The sequence below is a fragment of the Dromaius novaehollandiae genome, chromosome 24 (assembly GCF_036370855.1).
Source record: "Dromaius novaehollandiae isolate bDroNov1 chromosome 24, bDroNov1.hap1, whole genome shotgun sequence".
NCBI classification, from domain to species: domain Eukaryota; kingdom Metazoa; phylum Chordata; class Aves; order Casuariiformes; family Dromaiidae; genus Dromaius; species Dromaius novaehollandiae.
In genome coordinates this window covers 8857475-8875724 of record NC_088121.1, presented here as the reverse complement: position 1 = coordinate 8875724, position 18250 = coordinate 8857475, and the positions used below count along the sequence as shown (strand labels likewise).

The 18250-nt window shown below is 54.0% G+C and overlaps 1 protein-coding gene and 1 long non-coding RNA gene across 3 annotated transcripts; one reads left to right on the top strand and one right to left on the bottom strand.

The window, feature by feature from the left end:
• Window positions 1-562: 562 nt before the first annotated feature.
• Window positions 563-5544, bottom strand: LOC112988478 (uncharacterized). Of its 2 annotated transcripts, none has more exons than XR_010385041.1 (10): window positions 5401-5544; window positions 4636-4721; window positions 4102-4213; window positions 3358-3544; window positions 3156-3285; window positions 2749-2943; window positions 2245-2407; window positions 2019-2124; window positions 1168-1274; window positions 563-861 (listed from the first exon to the last, which is right to left on the bottom strand). It is a non-coding gene; the product is annotated as an uncharacterized LOC112988478 (long non-coding RNA). The 2 variants fall into 2 exon arrangements; XR_010385040.1 differs by having other exon boundaries at window positions 3156-3261.
• A 903-nt stretch (window positions 5545-6447) lies between these two features.
• Window positions 6448-15158, top strand: PPIH (peptidylprolyl isomerase H). The gene is made up of 10 exons (XM_026109037.2): window positions 6448-6589; window positions 7366-7430; window positions 7824-7847; window positions 7969-8013; window positions 8506-8548; window positions 9977-10069; window positions 11053-11140; window positions 11932-11972; window positions 13489-13577; window positions 14965-15158. Exons 1-9 carry the CDS (start codon window positions 6524-6526, stop codon window positions 13555-13557), a joined length of 534 nt encoding a protein of 177 aa, XP_025964822.1. The 5' UTR covers window positions 6448-6523; the 3' UTR covers window positions 13558-13577; window positions 14965-15158.
• The last annotated feature ends 3092 nt before the right edge of the window (window positions 15159-18250 follow it).

Sequence of the window (18250 nt, the reverse complement as noted above, 5' to 3'; positions counted from 1 at the left end):
ACATTAAGTAACTCAAAGTTACTTTAAGAGTCTTAAAGTAGCTTTAAGAATAACCTAAGGAACTCAGCTGCCCATTAAGAACTTAAGACTAATGTTGTTAAAGTTTGATTTCCTTAGGTTATTCTTTAAGTTACTTTAAGAGTTCCCAGAGACTTTAAGCCTCTTAAAGTCTCTCAACCTTACCTTTAAGGGCAGCAGTGGCAGGCCTCAGTGCTTTGTGGGGAGACAAAAGCCCTGGGCCGTGTCTGCCCCCACACAAAGCACTTGGCCTGGGGAGCGCTCGCTGCTCCCTCGCTGAGGGACGTGGTCAGTGCGGGGCTGCGGCTGTGCTGAAATAAAGCGCAAACCTGGGCGGGAGGTGAAAGCAGCCGCTGCGGACGCGAGTCCTCGTCTACGGCGCGGGAGCAGGAGCTGTAGGGCGATGGCCACGGCTGCCGCCTCTCAGCTCCAGCGGTGCAGCTACGAGCTGGTCCCCGAGGAGGGAGGGGGATGTGTCCGTCTGCAAGCTGTTAGGGATTAAAATGTACCGCGCGCAGAATAAAACACGTCACCTTGTCTCAGCTGCGGCTTGCTCCGAGTTTTATTTCCAAGAGTCGAAACACCCCAGCGCGGTGCTACCGTGCCCGATTCCCACTCTGCTCTGCCTGGGGAGCAGAACGAGCTGGCAGACGCCGGCCCCCTTCCTTCCGCGGCAGCTCCTCGAGGGGAAAACGACGGCAAAAATCCAGTTGCTCTTTTGGGTGGGATCTCTGGAAAAGAGGGTCCCTTCCTCATTGCAGCTGGAGTCTGAACCGGTGGCCCCGCAGAGCTGGTGGAGGGGTGGCAAGAGGAGACATATCAGTTCTTCCCAGCAACGAGCACCTAGGGAAACAAAACGTGTATTTTAATAAAGAAAGAGCAAGACTGGAAACTCCAGGCACTTTCCCTCTCTCAGCACTAGGGCTCAGCCCCACGTGTCCCCATACCGTGGGGCAGGCGTGCGGCCCTGGGCCGCCACAAGACCCACCTGGACGGCCAGACCTGGTGCTTCAGCCAGGCCAGCTGAAAGCGCTCCCAGCCCTGCCAAAAAGCGCAGGGCAGCGGCAGCAAAGCTCCTCCTACCTCGCAGGGGCCCCCAAAGCCACCTCGGGGTTTGGGTTTGGTCACGCGCCGCTTTGGGGCACTCACCCGACATCTCCAGCGCAGGGATCCTCCCTCGCTCCCCGTATCAGCAGCGCTGTGCTCCTCGCTGGGGCCTGCTGGTGCTTCAGTGCATCAACGCAGCATTGTTCATGCTGAAAACAAAAATTTTCATGAGTAAATGAGAGCAAAATTGGCACAAGACCCTCACGGCTCTCCCCAGTGCCACAGTTCCCAGCCCCAGCACCTGCCCTGCAATCTCCAACCTAGCAAACACTGGCCAGGACCCAGCTCTCTGCCGCGGAGGAGCCAGGGACCACAGCAGCTCCCCAAAATGACCAGCCCGGCAGTGGCGGAGGGCTCTGGGGCACCCCGGAAGGCAAACCATGGGCTCGGGGGCGCCCTGAAAGGCTCAGGGGGGCATTTCTCCACCTCCTACCCTCACCCTAGACCTCAGTCACGCACCGAGTCACGGCCCGCGGCTGGCTGCATTCCCAGGGCACAGCTCTGCTGGGAAAGGGCGATTCCAGGGCAGCAGCTTCTCCCAGCCGCCCTTCCCAGCTCCTAACGGCAGGGAAACTAAAGCGCTAGGAAAAACCTACCTGACTTCAGCTGCTGAGAACCAGCGAAGGGAAAGAGGGGACGAGCTGAGGTGGTTTGGGGGAGCTGCCCGCTCTGGTGCTACACACCAACGCTCGTGGCCACACGCACAGACCCTGCAGGGAACCGGGCCTGGCGGGGGGGCAGCCCTGGCACGGGGAATTGTTGTGGGGCAGCACAAGGGTAAGAAGCAGCAGGGCTTTGTTTTTGCCCTTTTTCATTCCTTGCTTCACCCACCCAGGGCTGGCACCCGTCCAAGAGCAGAGGGTCACCCAAAGCCACTTCCCCAACAGTCTCACCTCACACTACGTGCTCCGGGGCGCACCTCTCTCGTCTCCCCCACCTCCTTGCTGGGCATTCGACGAAGACTCCTCTGCAAAAGGACGCTCACGCCAACGAGGTGCCCTGGAAGCACAAACGGAGGAAGCTCTGCACACCTGCATCGCTGCGACAGCTCCCACAAGCAGCACAGGCCGATCTGCTCCCCCAGGGGCTACTTATGGACTCAGCCTGGGCTCCCTCGACCTTGGAGTTCAGCTTTCCACGTGGCCCTCGGCCCTTTCAGACTCCTCGTCTTGTCCAATGCTCCCTTTCCAGAGAGACACGGTGCTCCCGGGGGTCTTCTTGTCCCACTGTTCCCTTAGGTCCACATTCCGTAAAAGTGGTACAGCAGTGACATCTCAGTCACCTGAAAGAGTCATTTTGGAGGCAAAAACGTCACACCAGGGCAGCACACTCCTGGACCCTGACACTTCAGCTCTGCCAACCCGCCTTTCCCAAGCCTCTTTCCCCTCCCCTCCACGTCAGCGGAGAGGACTGGAGGAAGACGGGCTCGAGCGCGCAGGCGCATGCCGGCAGCACCTCCTGCAAGGACCAGAGAGGGAAGCTCTCCCCACCGCCACCTCCACAACGGCTCCCACAAGGAGGACGGGCCGCCTGCTCCCGCCTGGGCTGCAGGGACTGAGCCCGCGCTCCTGCTGGCCCTCGCACAGCCCCGTGGGCTCCCTCCCTCCCCTTCCAGGGCGTCACCTTGCTCCCACAGGTCTGCAGGTCCCGCTGCTCGCTCGGCCCCGGATGCTGGAAAGCGGGCGTAGCTGTCGCGTTACCTCTCAGGCCTCGCGGCTCTGCAGAGCTGCCGTCTCCCCACACGTTTCTGTGCGCGAGCTGCACAGCTCTGGAGGCAGCGTGTCGCTCTGCACTGCGCAGCTCTTGCTCATCTGCCACCTGGAAACCAGACGGACGCGGCAATGAGACCTCCTGGGGCAGCACACCAAAGCCTGCTCTGCCCTTCCCACCCAGCCGGGAGACCAAAGTGCCTGGAGAACACGCTCAGACCCTCCCGGCACTGATACGGGCAACGTCGCCGAGGGAAACCACTCCCTCGCACCCGTCCAAGAGCACAGCCTGACCCAAAGCCACTTCCCCAAGAGTCTCACCTCATGCTACATGCTCCAGGACGCACCTCTCCTGACTCCCCCACCTCAGCGCTGGGCATTTGACAACAACTCCTCTGCAAAAGGGCACTCACGCCAACGAGATGCCCTGGAAGCACAAACGGAGGAAGCTCTGCACACCTGCATCGCTGCGACAGCTCCCACAAGCAGCACAGGCTGACCTGCTCCCCCAGGGGCTACTTACGGACTCAGCCCAGGCTCCCTCGACCTTGGAGTTCGGCTTTCCGCGTGGCCCTCGGCCCTTCCAGACTCCTCATCTTGTCCAACGCTCCCTTTCCAAAGAGACACATTGCTCCCAGGGGTCTTCTCATCCCACTGCTTCCTTAGGTTCACATTCTCCAAAAGGGGGACAGCAGTGACATCTTGGTCACCTGAAAGAGTCATTTTGGAGGCAAAAATGTCACACCAGGGCAGCACACTCTTGGACCCTGACACTTCACCTCTAAACCTATCTGCCACCTTGGCATGCTCAGGCAAAAGATAGGGGTTTTGAGCAGCTCCTGAGGATTTCAGGTACATGGGGTTGAATTCCCATCCTGGAATTGTTGGGAGACTTTGCACAATCGGATGTTTGCTCAACAAATGGAGGCCAATGGCTTCCCTCACATGTGTCACCCCTCCTCTGCTCGCAGCCCAGGCAGAGCTTCCCCCGCAGAGCACACAGGGATGATGTCTCCACCCGAAAAAAGGCAGCGAGGCCAAGGCGCTGCACACCTGCGTCTCGGGGGCACTTCCCCCAAGGAGGCTCACGCCTGGGTTACTGCGCAATCAGCCACACGCCTCCCCCCCTGCAGCCCCCTTCCAAGAAGGTCCCAGGCCCTTTCCGACTTCCCACATTGTCCAACCTCCCTTTCCAGAGCACCTCGGTGCTCCCTGGCACCCGTCCCTAGAGCACAGGGTGACCCAAAGCCACTGCCCCAAGTCTCACCTCACTCTGTGCTCCAGCCTGGCCTCCGCGCTCCCCTCTGCCGTCACCTCCACGTCAGGACTTGGCTTTGGAGGATTCCTGCAGGAAAGGAGACTCACGCCAGCAAGACACCCTGGAAGCACAAAAGGAAGAAGCTCTGCACCACGGTGACAGCTCCCAGAGGAAGGACATGCTGGCCCGCTCACCACGGGCTACCGCGGGCTGAGCCGGGACTCCTGCAGCCTTTGAGTCCGGCTTTTTACGTGCTTCTCGGTCCATTCAGACACCTGGCCTTGTCCAACCCTCCCTTTCTAGAGAGACACGTTGCTCCCTGGGGGCTTTGTGTGCCATCCCTTTTTCGGGGCCACTTTGTGAAGACAGTCCAGCTGGCACTTCCCTGAGGAGCCCCCGTCTGCCGGAGCGCTTCCCCACTAGCTCCAGGAGGGGACAGGCCCCGGCAACGAGGCCCTCGGCAGCTCTGGGTGGCTCTGCCAAGCGGGAGGTGAGACGCTGCTCGCTCGGCCAGTCCAGGGCTGCAGAAGGAAACCTACTCACCGCGCGGACACAAAGACGCCCTCGAGATGCATCCGAGAAACGGCCGTCTCTGCGCGGGCGACGATGCAAGGCCTCAGCTTCAGCTTCTGCAACAGAAAGAGAGACAGAGACCCGTGAGACCCCCAAGAAATGAGCCCCAACCCCCAAATCTCTCCCGAGACTCCAACATCTGCAGCCACAGGAGAAGAGTGACACGACCCCTGTGGGAAGGACTAAGATAAATCTGCCCCAGGCTTAGAGTCTCTCCCAAAGCAAAGGGGTAGAGGCTACTGAGCTAAATCTTTGCTCTGAGCCCAGACAGCTTCTCAGAAGGGCTTCTGCGTTGCCAAGCGTCTCCTGAAGGCAAGACAAGAGCTCACGCTCCCATAGATGAGGGCTAGCCCAGGGAACTAGACAGGTCACAGCTGTGACCAGACAGCAGGAGGAGAAGCAGCACTGAAAACAGGCCAAACTCACGCTGAGGGACAATTCTGCCACGTTCCCGGTCTTACCTGCTGGGCGAATAACGTCTTTGAAGAGTCGAAGGCTTCTCGCCCCCCTCCCACCCCACCTGCTCTCCATGGAGCAGCAAGCGTCTCGCCTGGGGGGCCCCAGCCCTGTCCCCGCACATGCCGCTCTCCCCAGCAAAGAGGAGATGGTGTCAGGGGAAGGGAAGAAGCACTGCAAATACAGCTCCCACCCTGTGCTGCCCCCCACCCACCACCAAGGGCACCCGAGAGCCCCCACAGCCTTAGGGCAAGCCCAGGTTCGAATCTCTCTTCTTACCAGGCCACGATCTGTCATCAGGCTGAGGTTATTCTCCACCACGAACAGCTGGTTCGGGTGAAACTCGGGGCTTTCAGTGCTGAAACGCTGCTGTCAATGTAACAGAAGCAGTCTTGCATCGCGTATGTCACCCAGCCAGACTGTCTGCAAAGAGAAGAGCAAGGAAGGAGCAAAAAGAGGTGTTTCCCGGACAGATTCCCCGAGCGATGACTTGTCAGGGGACGCTGAGGCTGCTCTGCAGCCTCTCCTGCCCTGATGTTCAAAAGGGCAAGACGGGGCGCTCTGGAGCAGAGCCTTGCACTCTCCGTTCTTCCTCTCTCCCTCCTCTTCCCCGCACAGGAGCTGCTGGGTGATGAATGAGCAGCGCAAACGCCTGGAGCCTCAGACGGTGCAGGGAGGGACAACGCCTGAGACAAACCCTCTGCAGCGTGCCAGCCTCTCTGGTGGGTCTTTGCATGTGGCCAGGGCTTGAGAAAGCACCAAAGAAGAAACCCCACGCTCTGATTCTCCAGCAAGGACTTACTTTTTCTCTCTGCTGAGGTGTTTCTTCTGCTTTCAGTGGCGCAGGGGAAACAAGACTGCTCGGCGGCGGGATGGAAGCAGGGCTCAGCACTCACCAGGTGGGGAAAAGGCCGAGAAAACGAGACCTGCCCGGTTCAGCAGCAGTGCTCGGCGGCAGCACTCGGAGACGCCGTCCCAAATTTTAGCGGTATCTGGGGAGTGAGAAGAAGAGGTGCTGGAAGTCACCGAGCTCCCCGCCGTGGCGCCTGCTCCAAACCCGGCAGATGCCGCCATCACCACCCCCCCTCCCCCCCGCCGCCGCCGCCATCTTCCCCCCGGTCCCGCGGCGGAGGCGGCTGCAGAGCCGGTTGGAACTGACCTGCGGCCCGGAGCCCCGCGCTGACCCCGTGGCGGTCTGGAGACGACACCAGGCGTGAGGGGCGCGTGGGGCGAGGGGCTTCTCCCAGCCAAAAGGTGACTTCGCCCACCGCCATCGCCCCGCAGACTCCGGGAGCTGCCGGCCTCCACGTCCCCCCGCCAGCAGCTTCTGCTTCCGCTGCCTCCGCTTCCGCTGCTGCTTCCGCTTCCGCTGCCTCCGCTTCCGCTTCCGGGGGCGGGCGCCATGGCGGTGCTGGCCTCCAACCCCAACAACCCCGTGGTCTTCTTCGACGTCTCCATCGGCGGGCAGGTGGGCGCCGCCGCCGCGGCTCCGGGCTGCGCGGGGGCACCGGGGCGGGGGGCTTGCGGCGGGGGGGCGGAGGGGCTACAGGGCGAAGAGGGGCGTCCGTAGGGGAGAGGTTTGGGGGGGCTTTTGTGTGGGGCAGGGCGTTTGGGGGGCTTTTGTGTGGGGGGAGGGGTTTGGGGGGCTTTTGGGGGTGGGAAAGAGTTTGGGGGGCTTTCGGGGGGGGTTGGAGGGGCTTTCGTGGGGGAGGGGGGTTTGGGTGGCTTTTGGGGGTGAGGGAGAGTTTGGGGGAGCTTTTAGGGAGGTTTGGGGGGGGGGGTCTTGTGGGGGAGAAGGTTTTGGGGGGTCTTGTGGGGGAGGGGGTTTGGAGGGATCTTTTGTGGGGGAGCAGGTTTGGGGGAAGTTTTTGGGGGGTCTTTTGTGGGGGAGGGGGTTTAGGGGGGCTTTTGTGGAGGAGGGGTTGGGGGGGCTTCAGGGGGGAGAGAGGCTTTTGCAGGGGAGGAGGGTTTAATGGGGGGGGTTTATGGAGGGGGGTGCATCAAGGAGGGCGCATATGGGGAGGGGGGCTGCATGGGGAAGGGATTGCTGGGGCGCAGCATGGGGGGGCTGCAGGGGCTGCCGCAGAGGGGAGGCTGCAGAGGTGCTGAGCGGCAGCTGCAGGGTGTTGGGGGGCTGGGGGTGCTGGGGAGGGGGTCACGGGGGGCTGGGGGTGCCCGGGGTGGGGGTCGGGGGTGCCAGCGGGGGCCCAGCAGGCCGAGCCAACCCCGTTCCCCCCCCCGCAGGAGGTCGGCCGCATGAAAATCGAGCTGTTTGCCGACGTGGTGCCCAAAACGGCGGAGAATTTCAGGTGAGGGGCGGCTGGCGCTGCAGCGGGAGCGTCCCTGGCGCAGGAGCGACCACCCGCTCTCCAGAGCCGCTGCGTCCGCCTCACTCCTCTCCCTGTCCCTGGAGAGATGCGGGACCACGTGGCATCCCATTCCCCCGGGCTGTCCGTCCCGCTTACGCGAAGCCGAAGGGTTCTGGCCCTTCTATTTGCTCTCTGGATTTTCTGAAAATGCCCTTTTCAAAATGGAAACGATGAGCAGTTCCTGACAGCTCCCGTTTCCTTGGTGGTGTTCCCGATGCTTTAAGGACAATCCTGTGCTTTTTTTTCCCTGTAAAACATTTGGAGCGCAGCGATTTGCCTCCTAGGAATTCAAATGTGACTCATGCTCTGCTGCTTTGTGCTTTTTTTTTCCAGGCAGTTTTGTACGGGTGAATTCAGGTATGCGCTTAAATTCTCTTTTTTCCCAAGCAGTGGTAATGGCACTGCCAGCAAATCCCACTGGGAGGGTTTTGTGTTGGGATATACAGTAATTGCGATGCTTTTCTTTATTTCCTTGTAGAAAAGACGGTGTCCCTATAGGCTATAAAGGAAGCACTTTCCACAGGTAACTCCTCTGCTTTGGTTTAGCTGCTTAAATAGCAGCATGGGCTGGGCATGGTCTTGAGAGCTGCTTCAGGAGTGTTTGGGAGGTGTTTTTGGTATCGTCTTTTGAGAGCCTCTGCCGTGTCCGTCCTCTGGGGGATTTGGGGTTGCCCTCAGATACAGCAGAGGGAAACTGGCCGCTGTGGAGCTTTTGAGTTGACTCGCGGGGTCACTTTGCAGGGGTCCCTCCGTCCCCCCCCCCCATTCCCGGTCTGCCAGGTCAGAGCTTACACACTTACATATGTCACCTAACCTCTCTCCCACCTTTAGCAGCAGTGGGTCCCAAATTACTTTATGTCAGTCAGTGGTTAATATTCAGCGTAGATTTTACACTGTAATATTTACAGACCCTGGTGAATTTTTTTGATTGTGAGAAATAACTCCTTTTTGTGATATAGTAAGCTTCTTAAGGCATTTTTTGACTGAGAAATAAGTAGCATTTTACTGTTTTTAGGGTAATAAAGGATTTCATGATCCAAGGAGGTGACTTCGTAAACGTATGTACTTCTGTGTTTCTTCTGTAGTTTTCCTGCATGCTACAGTATGCAACTCTTTCTCAGGGTCCATCCTTGCAGTATCTGTTGGCTCTCGTATGAGGTATCCACTAATAACTGGAGGTTTCCTTGCAGCATTTCTGCCATCTTACTGCAGCAGACTATAACGTCCTTGGAAACAGATCTTTCCACAACATTTCCCCTTTAAAATAGCCTGACAGCCTTGCTAGGGGCTCCTCAAACTCGCAGGGAATTTTTACTTTGTTGCCTTTCTCCTTTCTTCTGTCCCTCAGGCGAGAAACGCTACAAATTTCTGTTGGTTTTGTGGAGAGAGACTCTGAGCATAAATCCTAGTGTCTAGTCCAGGATATATTTAAATCAAAATGAATTTCTATTATTAGTGAATTGTCTCAAAGTAGAAAAGATTGTTGTGCCTACCGTGTTGCTCATGCTGTGAGTCTGGGATAAGCAAACGATCTGGGATGCTGGAGGATCACTGGGTGCCTTCGCTACCTTAGGACCTGGGAAAACTATTTCATTTCCAGAACCACTTGAGATCTGAGGGGGCTGGTGGAAAAAAGCTTCTTAAGACAAACCCCAGGTTTGTGAAAGCTGAGAGAACTGACCACAAAGCGTGTGGCTCAGCCATATTGAGTTTTCAGGTAGTCCCTAATCATCACGCTGATTGAATGTCCCTGTGGCTTTGTTACTTCCACTGAAGCTTTACAGGTTGCGCTGGCGTTTGTAGCTTATTAATTACACTTATTATAAAGCTACTTGGGGACCGAGAATGGTCACACTGGGCCCTGAAATAGGGTACACATTCCTGCCTCGTAGCTGACAGTTTGAATAAACCACTGGCAACAGCAGTAAAAGAAGCAGAGACTAGGCAAGCAGAGCAAAAGGTGCAGAGCTGCAAGCAGCATATTACTGGCATCTTGTTTTCCTTTTTTAAGCCTGGCTTAACAAAGAAAATATATATTAAGTGGAAAGGCAATGAAGGGAGGCAAGATACAGCAGAGCAGAAGAAAAAGGGTGTTGAAGCAAACACTAAATCAGCACAGAAAGGGAAATTACTGTCAGAATAGTAAATTTAGATGACCCTGCCAGAGGTGGGTCCGTACCAGGCCTTGTGTAGCCTCCACCTCTCCTGGAGGCTTGGGTTCAACCCTTCCCATGCCTGTCGCTCCCCTGTGACAGCGAGCGCAGGTTTCTACCTGACATAGGAGTGACAAATAATGTACCGTGTCATTAGAAACCAGTCGCTGCTGCTCTTTAGAGATGAAACGCCTGAATGTGCTCACCGGTGGTGTTTAAATAGCAGTACAGCATCAATTTTGGGCTTAGTTTAACAATGTCCTTTTGTCAGGGGATTTTAAATTCATGCTATGGAACAAACGCTGTTGCTGACTGGGCTCCTCTCTCACGCAGGGAGACGGCACTGGAGTAGCCAGTATATATCGGGGTCCTTTTGCAGATGAGAACTTCAAGCTCAAACACTCCGCTCCTGGTCTGCTGTCTATGGTGAGTATAAAACAAAGAAACCACGAGACTAAAAAGCTTTTGGCACTTTCTCTGTGCCTTTTTGTTGAAAGTAAAAGTCATTGGCCAGACAACAAAAATCTGCACCATTGGCTTCCAGATTGGAAAGACCTGCTTTTTAAGTACTAGTCAGAAGATTACTCAGGGATTAATGCACTGAGTAACACAGAAGTCCTGATCCTGCACCACTGATTTCTCCTCTTGGAGGAGAGGCAGGCTTGGTTTGATCTGCTTTTAGATCAGCTTGATTCTTGCAGATTTTGTATTGTGGCAGGTGTTTCTTTTTCTTTTTCCCTTTTTTTTTGCCTCCCTGATACCGCTGTCACAGATTTGGGAGTTTCAAAGCCATAGCAGTGTTACCATGGTATCTTTTGTAATGTACACTTTCTGCTCAACATAGTAAGAGAAACTGCAACTGTTGCATGTCCTTTGGTAGGAACCATACACTGTTTTTTGCAACAAAAACACGTGGGGCCAGTGCTTAAGTGTTCACCTCCACAATTGTTTGTTCCCCAGCTCTTCTAGCTACCCTGCCCTTAAAAGCGCTTGCTTTAGGCTTTTACTGTTTGGATCAGTTACTCATTCAGTTCAAAGCACTCCCCAAAAGGAGGCATCACTAAACAACTAAGCAAGCAGCACACTGCGCTGTGGGAGCAAGGATACCACGCTGGTACTGCTGGCTTTGTGCTGAAGCATCACGGCTCCAGAAACATACCACTGGACCAAACTGGGTCTGTCCCAGCCACTCCAAAGCTCGTTAGCATTAAGGAGCAGATTCAGCGTGACCCACGTCCTGCGCGGTCCTGCAGCTGCAGGACCTGTGTGACTCGCTTGTCAGCACGGGAGCGTGCTCTCGTAGCTCTTGGTTGGCAAAAGAGCTTTGAAAAATTGCAATGGCCTTTGTGATGCCTCTGCCTTCAGCTTTGGGAAGGCCTAACTTGAGCACTTTTGTATTCACCCCCCAGGCAAACAGTGGTCCAAGCACGAATGGCTGTCAGTTTTTCATTACGTGCTCCAAATGCGACTGGTTGGATGGGAAACACGTCGTGTTTGGTGAGTACCTGCAGTGCAGGCCTGGCGTACCTGCTCGTGGGCGTCTGCTATGGCCCAGCTGCTGAAAGAAACACAGACTGCTCCTTCCTTCCCTTTTTCTTACGCAGGCAGAGGTTGAGGTGGGTCACTGTGGAAACGAAACACTTTTCCCCAGGCTAGCTTTAATCCAGATCAGTTCCGTGATCAGTGCATCGCGTGACCATGTAAATTGTGCCGGTGCAGAGGGACAGACGGGTGAAGGAGTACCTTTCTTCTCTGCTGTCAGACAGTGGGACTGGCACCAAGTTAAGCTTTCAGCAGAGTTTTTTACGTAGTAACCTTACAAAACCATGTCTGCTCACTTTTTGTGTACTGCCTCTTGAGCTGCAGGACTTTAAGGCCTGGCATTAAGCCAACGTCCTACTTCTTACCACTACTTACAATTCTTAAGCCACGCTGAAATTAGTCATTGTCAATTTTGCGTTATTGCAAATGTTGTGTCGATGGAGATGTAGCTTGTGCTGTATTTCAACACAATTGGCAAAGGTAGGTCTCAAAACCAAGATTTCTACACCTGTGCCATCCTTGGGTTGGGAAAATGCACTTAATCTGTCCTGAACGTGGAAAATGCTTGAAGAGGGATTGTTTCCTTTATCAGTTTAGAGAGCGGTGACAAAGCCCAAAGTGCCCAATTGCTGCATGCTGCACAAGGCTTTTCTGGAAGAACAAGAATTCATGTAGGTGTGATGAATTGGGAGCCAAAGAAGGTAAAAATGGGTCCTATTGAAATGGATATTTTTTTCCCATTCTAGGTAAAATCATTGATGGGCTGTTGGTCATGAGAAAAATTGAAGTAAGTTGAATTTACCTTTTTTCTCTGTGAATGTCCACGTTGGAAAATAACATGGGGGAGAAACAAGGATTGTTCTTTTGTCTCCCACTGCCTTTGTACAGGATAGCAGGGAATACTAGTGATGGTAAATGGTATTATCAGTTGTCATCATTATAAAATAATAGGAGATCTGTTGAGGTGAAGGCTCTGTCATGTAGATTAGCTTTAGAAATACTGTGCCCCTGTGACGGCTAGTTAGTTTTTGAGCAGGGATTGTGTTCTCGTGACATTATTTGCAATGCGTTGGGTTTGTTCGTGAAGCTGAATTGAAAATTTGTTCCCTCAGCAACTCAGGCAAGAATGTAAAGCGGATCACTTCTGTGTCATTGCATGGGATTATTCAGGGGATGCTAAATCATCAGTTCAGCTGGTCTGTGATCAGCATTTCTAATAAAAAAATTGAACAAGTCCTCTGATGGGCTTCCATGAGCCGCAGATAAACACAGCCGGGAGTGATGGCTGCTACCCTGTTTGGAATAACTTGTGACTGGGTGTGAGGCAGGGTAGTGAGTAGATTTAATAAATTAGCAGTGTGTTCTCCAGGACAGCTGGCACCAACTGTGTGGCGCACTCTTGTACTGGGTGAGGAAACACACAGGGGCCTCTGGTTGCCATCGGAGAATCCAAAGTGCGGAGAACACAGAGCCGAAAACTTGGGTATTGAGAAAAGGTCCCATGCAAGAAATGACAGCACGATACAACCCACTTGTTGCTAGCCCTCTTTTAGGGATTGTTTTTTGTAGGTGAACTATGTTGGGCTGGCTCACTAGCTACCCAAACAGTGTAGTTACACAGTGGATCACAGTGCTAATTGGAAGTGTAGCATCGCCAGACTAGAGAAGAAATTGCCATGTGGCTACACGTGAAAGAGGAGATATCCCTTGCAGATTCCCTCTGCCAAAAGTGCTTCTGTGAGCGCTGATGGAAGAATCACAGTGTCCTGCTTTGTAGGATGCAAGTCACTGCAGTGAGGGGCAAATTAAAGGAAATACGTCGGAGACTTATTATGAGACTTAATAGCAGCCAGGTCCAGCAGAAAGAGTTGTTCAGCTGCATGATTTTTAGGGATGCTTTGTACCTGTCTCTTATTTAGCTCCCCGTTCTGTGCAAATACAAGTTTACTTTGCTTGCAGCAGCTATAATTAGTAGCTTTAAAGATTTGAGACAGAGCAGCCTCAAGTGACATCATGCCTGCTGTTAGCTCATGAAAAGCTCTCCACTTTTGTGCTGTCCTTTCCCTCCCCATCAAGATCTGGTGTGTATCTCAAACCTCAGTGTACAAAGAGGGTTCACTGACTCACGGCAGGATCCTTTGCCAAAACACGTGATGGTGCTTATGACTTACTGAGAGCTGACTCCAGATTTCTGTGTTCCTGATGTTGCACGGACCCCTCCTAGCCAGTCTTCGAGTACCTGTCGCTCACTGGCTTCGCTGTGTTTTTATAATGTGTGACGTTATATATTTGTTTGTTCCCAGAATGTGCCTACGGGTCCAAATAACAAACCCAAGCTGCCGGTTGTGATCTCTCAGTGTGGGGAAATGTAAAGAAATGAAAGAGAAGTGTGGTAAGTCTCTGTCTTTCGCAGTGCAATTGAACTGTGGGCTGCTGGGCTCCTTACTTTTCTCCTGACTTGTTTTTGCATTCATCTGAGCCTGCAGAGAGCTGATTCAGCTTTCTGAAGCACCAGAAAACTCTTCTCTGATAGGGTTATTTTTTGCCAGCACAATCCCCTGAACTGGCTTCCCTCTGAGCTGCACAAGTACCAAGGGCAGTACAAGGGAGGCACAGGATTTTGCAGCTGCAGCTGAGGGGAAGGTGGGGTCACGGCAGCTTGGATGAGGTTAGGCTGCCTTGAAGCCTCAGCTTCAGAAACCAGTGGATGAAAGGAGGCTGCAACTGGAAACCAGTTGCTATTACCCAGGCAGTCTGGGGGGATTGGAGGGGGTTCGCTTTGACCTGCAGGTTGGATCACTCTCCGATTGCTGCAGAAAGCAGAACATCCCGTCGTGTGGGCGAGGCAAGGATGAGGAAAAGAAGTGCTGAAGGAGGAGAGGACTTGAGCCTCCTTGCTCAGCACAGCCATGGGACTGTGCTTGTGCCACCACTGAAGGGTCAAGAATTATCATGTTAGATAGCGTCCCATTAATTCAGAAAAATACTACTGTCCTCACCCAAAGGCCGATGTTTCTGGGGTTTATTATGACCCTTCCACTCTGCCTGGCCTTTGGTCAGGCTTCATTTTGGGTAAACTGATAGGCGTGAGACAGAGCTGAGGCTAAGATACAGGATTCTGTTTCCGTTTGTCCGCCCACTTTGCCATAAAAAAAACAGCCTTTTAAACAAATCTGTCCAGATTTCAATGTGTCAGGCTGCAGCTTGTCAAAAATCTGCTGTATGAGCCTTTTGGTTGCTGATTTTTCAAATTTTAGCAGGCAGGCAGTGACAAAAGCAACTCCACGCAATTCTTGACCTTCCAAGAAATGATTTCCAGAGACATCTGGAATTACTCATGAAGATGCATCCCTGCTGCCATAATAAAGGCTTTCAGATCTGCAGCACATCCCATACTTGGGAGCTCCTATTTGATGGAGTGACACTAGGGAATATAACCATTCCTCCATTTTCCTGTTGACTTTTGGGGCATTTATATGCTTCTGGAGATGGGGATAACCTTAGTAACAGAATCCCTTGCAGATGGGCAGACCTGCGCTGGGGGTAGGGTCCCCCCTAGGGTTGTCCCCTGGCCCAAACCCGTTGATCATTCCTATAAGTCCCAAGGTAGATGCAGATGTGTGGAATGGAGACCCAGGAGGACTTCTGGGTGCCCTAGGTCACACAGACAAGTTTGACGTGAGCTAGTATGTGCAGGAAGTAGTACTCACTGCTGCTTGTAGGACGACTTAGGGATGGCAGCCCAGCATCTCAGAGCAGTTTCTTCTGCTTTGTTTCAGTGTTCCTCTGCTGGCGGTGAGGCGTGTGCTGGCTCGGAGCGGTTCCGGTTCTCCCACTGCCCCAGTCTTCTCCGCAGGCTAGATCCGCGTTCTTGACATTCTCCTGAAAATATTTAATAATTGGCATCTATCATGCTTCTTTGGGTTTTTTTTTTTACATGTTGAAATGTAAATAAAGGATTTTGTTAAACATGTGCAGTTCATGTCAGTTAACATGCTGGGGAACAGACAGGCCAGGGGGATGATATGTTTTAGGGTGTGTGTTTTAGGAGTGATCACAACAGGCCTTTGGGCTGGGACCCAGGGAACGGTTACGTTTCAGGAGTAGAAATCTGGGCTGCTTATTGCCCTTGGTTGCAGAGCGCCCAGGCAGGGCTGCAGGCTGGGGGGGAAAACTGCCTCCCTCCTCTCAGAGACTGGGCTTGCGAGCTCGTCTCCCTGCTGCGGGAAGAGCACCAAGGTGAGTTTTCTCATCTGGCGGATTAAATATATAGGAGGTTGGACAAAGCCTCTTCCGTCATGTGCAACGGCTTCAGCCCGCCCTGATGCGCCTCATCGCTCCTTGGGCAGCAGCCTGCTTTGTGGGCTTCACCTGGGGTGTATCGCGCGGGGCTGTCGCGGGGAGGAGCGGTCTGCACGCTCAGCTTGTGCAACGCTCGGGTGTATTAGAGAGCAAGCAGTGACGTACCGGAGGGCAGATCGTGCAGGCAAACCTTGGCGTGCTCTTTTATCTCCTGGCTAAGTAAAGTCTTTGGAGCAGGCTCTGGCTGTCAGGATTTCCATGTCCCAATTCCTGGGATTGCTTGGCTGCAGAGGACGTTCACTCCCCCCTCTCCAGCCCAAGGCATCTCACCTTCTCCTACCCCAGGTATGGTCAGGTAACAAAGGAAATGTAAAGCACGCCCTCCCTTTACTCCCCAAGCCCAAATAAACAGTGTAGGGCTCTTCCCTATGAATTGAGGGTTTGAAATTCCTCATGGAGGAGAAGACTGGGCCCAAATAACAGCCATGAGGTAGTGGCGACTGAAAAGAGATGAACTCACCTGTCGTTCCTGCTCAGAAAATGTGGGGCCGAGGCACAAGCTTCACTCCGGGCTGCTCAAGGGAGCTCTTTTCGCCAGCTGCAGCGCCGAGGGTCGCGGTTCTGGCTGTGGATACTCAAATGCAACACGCTTTTTCACCAGGGAAACCAGCCTATTTCTGGGTCCAGGCTCAGCAGCGCTTTCACAGCCTGATGTATTTATATCGCTGTGATCAGCTAGTCTCACTTCCTGCGTCGCACTGGTCACAGGACTTCCCCAAATTAATATCCAGCAGTGGCAAATCCATCACAGCTTCTTTGGAAGTTGTTCCAATGGTTAATTATATCCCCTGTTTAAAATGCGTATCTGTGCTCAACTCCCAGTGTGTCGAGCTTCAGCTTTCCAGCCTATGGATCTTGCTGTTCCTCATCTGCGGGTTGAAAGCTCCCTCAAATACCACAGTTTTGTGTTTAATTCCCAGTAACAAAGTCACCCTTCAGCCCTTTTGCTCACCTGAGGATCGCGTTAGCCTCTCGGCCTTGCAGTGTTGCCCCCGCAAAAGACTGCCACGTCCTGGAGTAAAGCCACTAGCCACGGGCAAGGCCATGTCTTCTTCTGCAGGTGCCCGGCCCTCATCCTTGCGTTATCACCGGCATTTGAAAATATCTTCCAAATCTTTGATAAAACTCATCAATAACTCAGAGTCCCCCTAGGGTCTCTTGCATGGTGGATTCCCATTCGCCATTACATTTTAAGACATATTTTTTAATTGACTTACTAAGCATTGTCCTATTTTGATATCATTTTAGTTTCTTAATCAGGGTGAGGATACTGATGCAAATGCGCTGCAGAAGCATATTGCATTAAAACTCCTCCCTTCCTTGGCAGAGCTGGAGATCTCACAGAGAAGAGAGCAAGTTGGTCTGATGAGATCTATGTCCGCAAACCCCCATCGGCGGGCAGTAATCATAGTGATCTTCTCGAATAGGCCATTAATCGAGCCCTGTATCAGCTGTCCCCTTATTTTGTCTGGGATTACCCAGGTTCACGGTGTTTATTCACTGAGGCATCGCATGCTCGCTTTGGCCGTGGAAGATCACCGGCCTCGCGGGGCAGGTTCGTTGAATCCTCGAGAGGCGAAGGGATCCGGGATCCTGGCTCTGCTTTCGGCCGTGGGATGGGGAAAGCGATGTGGAAGGGTCGATGCCAGGGGGATGCTCAGTGGACAAGAAGGCTCGGTTTCCCTGGACCTTCCTTATGGAGAGTCCGACGGACACTTTCTTGGATCTCTCTGAGCCGCTGGAAGGCAAAGACCAGGGATGGAGACAAAAGACGGTCATTTGAGCAAGGCTCCATCAAGATAAAACAGCCTGCGCCCATGCTTTGCCCGTCCCCTCCTGGAGAGGCGTCTTCAGCAGACGCTGCCTCCCGCACCCTCCTCCTCCTCTGGCTCCGGCAGAGAAGTGCCCTGAGGAGGAAGGCTGGGATGTTTAGGAAAGGGCTAATTAAAGATGAGGCGAAAAGAGACGTCTGACCTGAGGCTACAGCCTGGCTCTTAATGGCTCTGTTAGGAGGCCTCTACCTTGACTAACTGCCCAGACGAGTGTAATCAGACTGGCTCCTGGGGGGGCAACACAAACATGACCGGATCCAGCCGACGCCAAGGGGTCTGTTCGCACGTTTCGGCGTGCGAGGCCGGGTCCGTCTCGCCCTTCTCGTCCTGGGAGCGGGCGAAGAGCCGCCGACCTCTGCCCCCCACCGCGGGGCTCGACAGCAGGTCCGCGTCAGGCGCCGGCCGCGGTCCATCACCCAGCAGCAAAGCGGTCCCCAAGAGCACGCTGTTCCTCAGGAGGCTGATTATAATGCTTTAACTGCGCCTAATTATATATTGAAAAAAGCTTTGTCATGTCTCCAGATCCATTATTTTCTACGTCTAATTAACACTTGCAGGCTCGTTTCTTCTGGTTATTATTATTATTATTATTATTTTAAATGGGAGCTGGGCACCCCGGGGGAAAAGCCCGGATTGCATCTCGCTCCCGTGGAAGGGCCGGGGAGGGGGACAGGCTCCTGAGCTCGCTTCGTCCCGCATTTCTTAAGCGAGGCGAAATGCCACCAGCGCGTCCTTCGGGGCAAGTCCCGGTGACATCCTGGGCCTGGCATCGGCACCGGCACCGGGCCTGGGGTCCGGGCCTGGGATCCGAGTCCGGGTCCGAGGTCCGGGCCTGGGGTCCGGATGCGGGATTGGGTCCCGGTCCCGTTTC

Coding starts and splice junctions, on each gene's coding strand:
- PPIH (XM_026109037.2), top strand. CDS start 6,524: ATGGCGGTGCTGGCCTCCAACCCCAACAACCCCGTGGTCTTCTTCGAC. Junction 7,848..7,968: donor TTTTGTACGGGTGAATTCAG/GTATGCGCTTAA, acceptor ATTTCCTTGTAG/AAAAGACGGTGTCCCTATAG. Junction 10,070..11,052: donor CTCCTGGTCTGCTGTCTATG/GTGAGTATAAAA, acceptor TTCACCCCCCAG/GCAAACAGTGGTCCAAGCAC.